The sequence below is a fragment of the Caenorhabditis remanei genome, chromosome IV (assembly GCF_010183535.1).
Source record: "Caenorhabditis remanei strain PX506 chromosome IV, whole genome shotgun sequence".
In the NCBI taxonomy this organism is placed as follows: Eukaryota; Metazoa; Nematoda; class Chromadorea; order Rhabditida; family Rhabditidae; genus Caenorhabditis; species Caenorhabditis remanei.
The window spans coordinates 19,766,057-19,777,082 of NC_071331.1; the positions used below are offsets into that span (position 1 = coordinate 19,766,057).

Genomic DNA, 11,026 nt, shown 5'->3' on the forward strand with positions numbered 1-11,026 from the left:
GTTTGAAGCGTCCTAACTCGTCATTGGCTAATTTTTCGGACCTGGCTCCGAAAGACATTTTTCTTTTGCCGAAAATTCAGAGTCGAGCCCTATTAAAAATCTCAATTTTTGGAATGCCGGTGCCCCCTTTAAGCTCTGAGTTTAGCCACCTTTCATTCGAGCATATTCTTTATTAGATAACCAAAGAGTGTTAATCATCAAAAAATAAATAACGCCGCCTTTATCATAGATTAACTTAAAGTGGATGATTGAGCAAGAATTGTTGAACAGCGTAATACATCTGTGATGCTCTCCATTGTGGCGCCATATGTCCGGCTCCGTGGATAGTAATGAAGCTGAGCCCATCGAAGAGTGTCTTGAATCCAGCGATTTGTCTGTCGAACTTCCATGGAGTCTTCTTCAATGTTCTACGGAGTCCCAACTGATCGACGAACTGTTGTCCCATCATGAAGTTGCATGCCATGTCGGTGTCACCGTAGTAGACGAGCACACGAACGTGGTTCCTGACGATCTTCTTGATGAATGGATGTCGGTGTATTGCTTTTGGTAGGTGGTGGTCACCTTGTCGCTAGAAGGTAAGAGTGTTTGGGATGGGGTAGTGATAGTTAAGTGGTACTATATTAGTTTAGAATGGTTTAGATCGCCTAAAATTGGCTGAGATAGTCTGAGATCCACTAAGCTAGGCTATGATCAGTTCAGATCGGTTGAGATCGGTTAAGACAGACTAAACTTGATTAGGATTTGCTGAGAATGTGTAAGTCATGTCTTATTGACACTTCCAGGAAGTTAGCAGAAAATGTTTCACAATCAGATAGACAAAAATGCCTGGCTAATATAATATATCATCAGTTTTACGCGTGCGATGCTAGAAGACACTTATCAGTGATTGGGGACCAAATAATTAAAAGTATGTATGTAAAACGATAGAAAATAGCAATAAATGGTGAAACAGTGAATGAACAGAAAAAATGAAAACTACTGAAAAAATGTTTTATAAACACCCGTTTATTCTTAAACTTTGGTATTGCACCCGTTAAATCTCAAAACACCCGTCTATTATATAAACACCCGTTAATTAAATAAACACCCGTTAAACCATAAAGTACCAAAACTATTTGGAAGCAAAAAATAATTGCATGATGATATGATAAATTAACAAATAAATTTATGGTTAAACAGTGAATAATTACAATTTTTGTTCTGAAAACCGGGAAAAAATGCACAAAAAACTACAATTAGTCCACATAATTCTAACATTTACTATATTTATTCCTCTAAGCACCATAGGGTCCCCACCCTACGAAACGCACTTCGATAAGAGACAGAGGGGCGAGAAATAAGCTGGGCGTTTCGTTCGTTTTTTGGTAGAAATTGTTTTGAATTACGTGTTAAAGTGGGTATTTGTGAACAATAATGTATCACTCAGTGGATTTTAGAAGTGTGAAGTGAAGTTTTCGACGATTTTTACGAAGGAATTCGAAAAATTCGTATAATAATGTATTTTCAGTGAATTTTGTAAGTTTGAAGTGAAGTTTTCGTCGAATTTTTCACGAGGAAATTCAAGAAAATCGTACAAAGTGTATTTTCAGTGGATTTCGAAAATTTGAAGTGAAGTTTTCGTCGGATTTTCACGGAGAAATTCGAGAAATTTGTACAATAATGTATTTTCAGCAGAGTTTAGAAGCGTGGAGTGAAGTCTTCATCGAATTCTCACGAAGAAATTCGAGAAATTCGTACAATAATGCATTTTCAGAGAATTTTATGAGTGGGAATTGAAGTTTTTCGTCAAAATTTTCCCAAGGAAATTCGAAAATTCCTTGAGAGAGGGAGTCTCAGCCGGAAAGTGGAGAGTCGAGGTGGCAGATGAAGGCATGCAGAATGGACATAATCCAAAGTAAAGGCAAGCTGATTTCAACACAAAGGTGGCCAACTTGCATGGAAAGAAATTGGACAATTGTCCGGACGAAGAAGACCTGAAGAAGAATTTTGATATGCTCAAATCGAGAGATGCGAGTCGGAGATGGTGGACAACGATTCGCGGGCGGCTGCGATGCTGGAGAGAGCGACTACGCGGACGAATCTGTGGAATTCGAGTGTTGGAGGTTTAAGCGACCAGTGTTGGAGGTTTAAGCGACCGTTCGATTGATGATGCCGATTTCGCAGCTGCAAGGATACTCGGGACCACAGAAAAGGCTTTGAAGAACTGTCGTCTGCTCTTCGCGAAGAGAGGGAATCACCCGTCTTGAAGCATCCTACAACAACGGCTACAGTTTCCAAGGGAAAGGGTCTTGGCAAGGAAATGGAAGAGCTCGCAGCTCAACGTGCTTTAAGGGCAGTCATTGGGATCACTACGCCTCACAAGGTCAATGGAGGTGAGCAGTTTTTCTCCAGAGAAATAGCCCCGGGCGAGTTGAGTCCGGAGAGAGATAGGGGCAAAATAATGAGCGGTATAGAACAAAAGTGTTATTGGGAACCTTGTTTCCGGGTGTACGGGGCTCATGTGTGAGAGACCTGAGAGAAAGACAGTCAGACTGTCGGAGAGGAGAGATGAAGCGGTGCTGCACCGGCTGGAAATGATAAAAGGGAGCCTGGCTCCGACGGCCCTGGGCCGAGAACGATTTCTGGAATCGTTGATTTTCAATGCTGTGTGTTGCAGCTACCTAAAACAACGCCACTAAAGCCTAAAAACAAGCAATAAAACTGTAATAAATATCGTTGTGTTTGTTGTAGAAACTTCATTTCTATTCGATCGATACCGAAGCAGGAAAATGTATTATCCCGACCCGAATGGGGAGGAATAATGCAAATTTCCTGTTTCAATGCAAATTTTACTAAAAAATACATTAAAACGTTTCAAAAAAAATCCAACTTGAAACAGTAAGAAATCTGAACTTTCCTACCAAAAAAAAAACAAAGAAAGTCACTGAAAACCAGTACAGAAGCCAAATAATAGACAGTAAACAAGATTTTAGTTATAAATTTGTTAATTTAATTTATTGACACAAAGAAAAAAAATCAATAGTTAACACTTGAGACCTGATCAAGACCCTCACGAGGCGAAAGACCAGGTAGGGGTGGGGGAACAATGTATAAATAGAGGATCATAATGGCAAGATGGGGTTTGGGAAAGATAAATTTAAAACCGAATATTGTGGATGTATTGGTGGTGAGAATTTCAAAAAAAATAAATTAATATGACTGACAGTTAAAATGGAATGGGCGAGTGGGGGGCGATATAACACATTGGAGGTGAGAAAGCTCATAATTATAACCGATTAATGGATTGTTCAAGAAGGGAGATGAATTTACCGGGTGGGAGAAATTCGGGGCAATTAGATGTGATGGAATTCCAGATGGGGACTGTGGAAGAGAAAAAGTCATTAACTTGAGGCCTATGTCATCGGGCGTCTGTTAGAGTTGGACAGTCTGACATATGAATGGATTTCAGGGAAAAAAGTAGCGCCGCAAATGATTTTATAAAGTAGAATTAATTGTGATTTAAGCCGACGGTGACGGAGGGAGTATAAGTCAAGAATCTCGAGACGATTTAGATAGGAGGTATAGTGTATGTTACACCTCTGAAGAACTTTTCTGGTAAACGAACGAAGAGGTTTTTCAAGTTAATGAGAGAGGATGCTAGAGGGAGACGGAGAGTAAACAGGAGAGCAATATTCAAGAACTGGAAGGACATAGGTGTTGAATAAGTGCTTGTACAGAGGAAGGGATCGAGATCGGAGTGACTTGAGTAGTTGGCTGCAGCGTAGGATAGCTAATGAAGAAGTTTTGGCGATATGGCTATCAAATTTCAAGTGTGAATCGGTTAACAATCCTAAATCCCGTACTGCTGAAGATTCGGTGATGGGGATGAAGTCTATGTTATAAAGATGACCCGGGTTTTTGGAACCGAGCCGTAGAAGGGTAGTTTTAGTATGAGCAAGAGGGAGAGAGTTGGAGGAGGCCCATTTCGATACAGTATCGATACCCGTTTGCAAAAGAATAGGGTCGTGAGAATAGAGCTTGATATCATCCGCAAAAGCTGCAAAGTGTAAGCTGGGAGGAAGAGAAAGCAGGAGATCGTTTATAAAGATTAGAAGGAGGAGAGGGCCGGCTACTGTACCTTGTGGAACTCCAGAGGGTATGGGGGAGATTATACTATCGATGGATCCGTTAACCATGACGGAGAAAGTACGATCCTTCAGAAAGGATTTGAACCAGGAAACGTATTGGGTGGGGATACCAAAACTGTAAAGTTTCTTGAGTAAGAGAGTGTGGTTTACCTTGTCAAATGCTTTCCAAAAATTGGAAAAAAATACGTCAACAGTCTGGTGATCTTTAAGAATCCTTTTGTAGTTGGACGTAGAGTAAACAAGAGAACTGGGGCAAGAACGACGAGGAAGGAACCCGTGCTGGTGAACGCTAAACTGGTGACCTACGTCCAATCTGATTTGACGGCAGATTATTCTTTCAAAAAGGCGTGCAAAGGGATCTGTTAGACTTATGGGACGGTAATTTTGAGGTGCGGAGGGATTACCTTTCTTGAAGACGGGTATAATAGTGGCGTGCAACCAGGCTTTGGGCACAATTGAAGATTTAAATGACTCAGAAAATATTATTGAGAGGGGTAAGGCAAGAGTAGTGGCGCATTGTTTGATAACGTAGTAGTTGGCTAAATGAACTGAGAAACCACATTTGGAGGGAATCTTGGTGATAGCTTGCTCAATAACCCATGGGGGGAAAAGGTCTATGGGTGGAAGTGCATGAGGGGAAGATGACGGATTAATGATGGGAAAGGATGGGGAGGAAGGCACGGTGGAATTATAATTTGACAGAAATTCAGAAGAGAAAATAGAAGCTTTAGAGGAATCTGAAGTAATAAGTTCGTTGCCTATGGAAAGATGTGGGATTGCAGACCTGCCTTTAACCCGTGTGTTTATCAAGGCACGCGATGACCTACTGTGGGGGGCGGCGAGGATATGATTTTCGCGGCGGTAAAATTTACGTTTGATACTATGCTGAATGTTTTTGATTCGGGCTTGGAGTTTACGGATTAAAGCAGGGGGAGGAGTGGGTAGTTTGAGAGCTTTAGAATATGAGGAGCGTACCCGTTTGAGCTGCCTGGCAGGGTTAGAAGGACCGCGGGTTTTGGCAGGAGACATGAAGGGGGTGTGGGAGGAAATTAGATTAGAAAGAACTGAGATAAATTTATCATATTTGTCAGATGCTGAGGGGAGGGTGCTGAGTAGAAGATCCCAGTCAGTAGAAGCCAGTGAAGAGTTTAAGGCTTTGAAATCGCATTTACGGTAGTCAAGGCGATTGCGACAAACGGGTGGAGGTCTGGATGTATTAGAGTTTGTAATGGGAGGTCCGAATACACAATGAACGCTGAGATGATCAGTATTGAGAAGAGGTGGACTACATTCTAATTTATAGATGGGAAAATCGTTGGATGTGATGATGAGTTCGAGAATGTTGGAAGAAATAGGGCCAATTCTAGTAGGAAAGTTTGTGAGCTGAGCAAACCCACGGGAATCTAGAAAGCTTTGGAACTTGTGAGGGGCATGAGATTTTTGAGACCAGACTATTTCGGGAAAATTGAAATCCCCGATTAGGAGGCAAGATTTGAGAGGGAGGAAAGTATTCAGGTGATTAAAGAGAGCTTCCGACTCAAGGGTGCGTGAATCGGGTGGTCTATAAACTAGGCATATAGTAAATGGAGCGAAGTTGGAAGAAGAAGCAGCGGCTGGTGCAATCTTGCAAGATAGAATTTCAGACTTGTGGTGGGGATAATGGACTGCTGAATTAATTTCAATTGGAGAGACTGTGATACTACTTTTGGATAAAATTGCGACTCCGCCTCCTCTAGACTTATGATGAAGGGAGGGATCGCGGTCAAACCTAACGATGTTGATATCAGGAAAGGTAAAGAGAGAAGATGATACCGTTTGATCAAGAAAGGTTTCGGTTAATGCTAAGAGGTGATGGTTGGAAGATCGGAAGAAGTCGATGATAAGGCAAATTTTAGACAAGGAAGCGACACCGCGAACATTGGAAAGTAGAACATCTAGGCTTATGTCAGACTGTCTGGATTGGATGATTGGGGAAGATGGAGTCAGATAAGAGTGAGAAGGAGAGATGGAAGAAGAAAATGAAGGAACTAACTTGTGAGAAGAGAGAAGGGAAGAAGGAGGATATAAGGCATCTAAATAAAAGGGCGAGGGTTACGGTTCAGCTTGTAGTCGATATCCACCATGATATACTTGGAAGACTTTTCCTTCAGATTGTTGTCGTATACGAACTTTCTCGATTCGTAAAGAAATTGCAGAGCGAACTATCGAAAAACTATCAAAATTAGTTTGAAACAGAGAAAATTTTGAACTTTTTTTAATACAAAAATGTCATCTTCGTACTGAAAACCAGCACATAATTTGGAAAAAATAGTTCAAAACCCCTTGAATTTTGTTTGAAGCAGTAAGAAGTTCGAATTTTATTTACTGAAAAATCAAAAATTTGAAAAACATAGCTAAGTGAGAAATTGTAATGCATGGACCATTGATTTTGGGAGCATTGAAAACTATCAGAAATTGGTTAAATTTTACTTGAAACAGTGAAAAATGTCAATTTTCAGTTGAAAATTCGCTCCTAAGTTATAAATTGAACAATTTTGAACATTTTGAAAATTGAGAGAAATACCACTCGAAAAACTAGTAATGTAGACTTTTCAAAATTACTAAATTTTAATTGAAACAGTGAAAAATTGAATTTTCGTGTGTAAATTGTAAATTTTATACAAATCAGAACAGAAAATGACTATTAATTAGCTGACAGCTAAACATATTGTTATCGAACAAAATTAACCCAAAAACTATTAAGTTGGTTAAATTTGAAACGGTAAAACACTCAGTTGACGAGTTTTAAGTTTTAAAATTTACTGTTTCAGAAAATTTTATTAATTCTAACAAACTTTAGGAGTTATTACGCCTTCCAGAGAGCCAATTTACCTAAAATTCAAAAATTGGAAAAATATGATGTTTCAAAAAAGTGTTCAGAACGGAGGCGGTATACGACTAATCGAGTTTAAGGAGAAAAAATTACTGTTTCAGAAAATTTGGTTAACAAAAATGATTTTAGAGTTAACGTTCCATAAAATGTAGTTGCATTTTAATGAATGGACAGTGAAAAAACCAACAAATTCAACAAAAAATCTGCTCCAAAAAGTATTAATAATACCGGAAATGCACTATTCACTATTATGGACAAATGAGTTGAAAGCTCTTCTGATGCAAATTTCTCAGTTTATGAAAATGTTCACTTTCCTGTTTTAAAACCCGAACATATTCAACTTAACCAAAATTGCTTTAATTCCAGTTTTGCAAAACACTACATAATACCAAATTTTACTGATTCAACAGTTTTTCTATTTCAAAATCTCGAAAAACTGAAGCATATTGGAAGCAAGAACAAATTCAAAGTTAACATTTTTCTGGTAAACAGTAAAGTCAGTTTGAATTTCAATCGGGCTGAGTTTAAATTCTCTCAAGAAGAGTCAAAGATTTTCTAACTTCTTATTCAATCCTGTTTTATTTCAGTATCAAACTTTCCATGAGATCCAGAAGGAGATTCTGATTATCTTGGAGCAGGTAGAACCACTGACCACACCATACAAATTAAAAAGACATAATTATTTTTTTTTAAATATGCAATTTGAAACCGTAAAAGTAAATTTTGTCACAGCAAAAACATCAAAACTATGCTTTACACAAAGTCTATGACAATCAAAATTTATATCGTTTGTGAGAACAAAAAGAAGCATAAAAATAATTTTTTTTTGAGTTCTGAAACAGTAAAAATTAGTCACATCAGTTGGCAGGCACTATGATATCTGCGCAGAAGTTTCAAGAGATGACTAGGTGAAAAGCGAACAGCGTTTCCTTGAAATGGTAAAAATCTTCTTTTTTTGCGTTGAAGCACGTTTTTCCAGTATGCTACAGATCTCAAATGTTGTTTTTTAATAGTAAGAAACAGTATAATTTTTGAACAATTCTTCACGGAGGTCGAAACGAATTGAACAAAACTAATTGTAATGTTGATTTTTTTTTCGGAACGGTAATATACAGTCAAACAATTTTACAAACTACACATAAATTATTTGATATTTTGAAACAGTATTTTTTCTGGTTATTCATCCGCTCGATGTGAAGTGTGTAGTAATTCGGCTACAGTATCAATCATTTTCTTCGTTTTTTGTTTCCTGTAGAAACTATCAATTGCATTTTTTTTTATTAATCAGAAATCTTCTAATAACAGATACGAAGCAATATTGATAACTAAACTCCTTTTTCCCAATTTTTTGAAACAGTAAAAGTTTTTGAATTTCTACTGAAATTTTTTAAAGCTATCATTTTAGAAAAACTTACAATCGCTGACACTCTAATAAATTTTGAAACCAAAAATCGAAATAGAAACTTTAGTTTTTTCTCACAATATTACTGTTTCAAAACTATCTCTCATTTCGAAACTGCACTTTAAATTGATATTTCCATCAATCGGTTGATAACATTTTTGTCTGTTGGAACGAACATTATTCAAACAACAAGACTATTGCAGTAAAATTTTAGAGATTGCGATTTGTTAATACAGGAAAACTTCAATAATAAGTTAAGTTGAAAACAAAAAAAGAATATTAAAACAGTAAAAATAATTATTCTATATATTTTTATCACAAAGACCACTTTGTTGAAGGAATCAGCTATCCTGGTAGGGTGCATGCTTGTAAAATCCATTAATTGGTTTTGTGATATTCAAGAAATGAATTAATTTGAAACAGAGAAAATTCAGAATACTGTTTCAAAAAAACAATAATTGCCGAAATATTTTGATAAGTGTGTTCCTAGAGGTAATGTACTTGGTTTTTCAAAAAAATTGTATTTTTTTGATCAGATGGAAAATTACAAAAATATTCTACACAATTGTAACATTGTTATCAGATAACAACAAAACCAATTTACTAGGTTTTATAGTAAGAAAAGAATATAATTGATATCATATCTTATTATCTTCTGCAAACTGTAAAACTCAAAACGAAAATCCGTGTTTTTTTGAATCTTTGAAACAGTATAATTACCGTAAAAACTGTATTTGAGGTGCATGCAACTCTATTGTTCAAATAGTCCGTCGTAGTGCAACTCTAACAAATTTCTATACTTTTCTCTGAAGAAAATACATATCTCGAACAAGTAAACTAACTTAGATTTTTCTTTTTTTTTAGAAATAGCTTTTAAAACTCCAATGTTTTTCCGTCATTTGCTGGTTTTTGTTTCCTGTGTTGAAACCGTATAATTGTTTCCAAGATATCAAAGACATTTTTGATTAATGTCAAACGTGATTTCTGACAAACACACAATAAACATTTTATACTTACAACAAAATTGCTTCATATGGAGTTTACATTCTCAAATATTCTTTTCTTATGCTCATCTTAGACACTATTATAACAAAACTTACCATACTAAATTGAAACAGGAAATTTTGTTTTATTTTTAAAAGTTACTGTTCTTTCATTTCTGGTTCTTTGGATATAGTTAGTTTTTAAAACATCTTATCAATCCGTTGTAAAAAAAGAATGGGTCAAAAATTAAATGAATTTCAAATATTGTAGAAATATTTGTTAGTTATTAGAATAATTAACACTATAAACCGTACAATGTTTATCATGTTTTCTTTCAAAAAATAAAAATTTCGTGAAACAGTAAACTATTTTTCGAATCATACAACGTTTTTTTTCCAAAATAGTGGAAATAATTGATCTTGAAAATTTTAAATGTTCTGTTTCAAGTATTTCTCATTATTTTTGTTACAAGGAGTACTACGATGCATGATACACTTTTAAAAACAAATCTAGTACACATGATTCACTGGTATATACGGAACATTATGATTTTCAATAAATTTTTTGAAACAGTAATTTTTAATATAAAACTATCTACTGACAATCAGACACTGTTATCAATTTGAGATAAATTCTATCAAACTAATCAATTTTATGAAGTTTCATAGATCGCAGTTTGTCAGAACAGTAAATAAATTTTTGCATTCTTGGAACGTTTGATAACAAGAAACTGCTTACTACAATTCTTCTGTTGGAACAACATTTTGAGAGAAGTTTTTTTTTTTTGATTTAAAGAAACTATGCAGTGTTATAACTTAATCGGTTATGAAAAAAACTAGAGAATTAGGATGAAGCAAAAGTCTTGTCATGTCAAAAAACCAATTGAGTGGATGAAACTTTAGTAACAGGGTAAACAAATATTTACAGAAATTTTGAAACTGACAAATATATAAACGTGATGTACTGTTTCAAAATGAATTGAGCTTTAGGTCTTCAAAATTCGAAATTAGTGGGTTCTCTTTTTTCAGGGAACTAGATATTACGTGTTTTGGTCAGACATCATTAAAAACGAACAAAAATCCTAATTAATAGCATTTAAAACGCAATCAACATTTTTTTCGACCTAGTTTTAGATTATGAATTCCGCCAAATCAGAAATTTATGACATTTTTCACTGTTTCAAACTTTTGAGTCAATCTTAAATTTTATTCTGATTGCTACTGCTTGGGATTGCACAATCAGTTCATAAAAGTCACTGTTTCAAAATTTTCAAAAAAACACATTTCAATTAAATCAGATAATATCACTATTTTTTTAATTCATTATCTTATCTCATTGTAACTATCAAACATACAGAAACTACAACCACCCTGAGCATATAAAAATGTGGACGGAATACTGTAGCTGAGGGATACTGTAGATGCGGAACACTCTGGATGCGGAGTAACGGAGAGGGAATGGGATAAAAGAAAAAGTTGAACTTAACACACAGTAAAATTTACTGTTTCAGAATTTAAAAATATTTAAAATGTTGAAAAACTTGCTATTAACATGTCTTTCTGTATGATTCAAAACAAATTCCACTTTAATTGCTTCTGTTTTAAAATTGCTGTCTCGTATTCTCAGAAAATCAAATATTAC

At 35.7% G+C, this 11,026-nt stretch overlaps 1 protein-coding gene across 1 annotated transcript; it reads right to left on the reverse strand.

Annotated features, from left to right (window-relative positions):
• Window positions 1-235: 235 nt before the first annotated feature.
• On the reverse strand, window positions 236-463 carry GCK72_015299 (uncharacterized protein; the record flags this gene model as incomplete). The annotated part of the gene is made up of 1 exon (XM_003091653.2): window positions 236-463. The coding sequence occupies one exon, from the start codon at window positions 461-463 to the stop codon at window positions 236-238; it is 228 nt and encodes a 75-aa protein (XP_003091701.2).
• Between the last annotated feature and the right edge of the window lie 10,563 nt (window positions 464-11,026).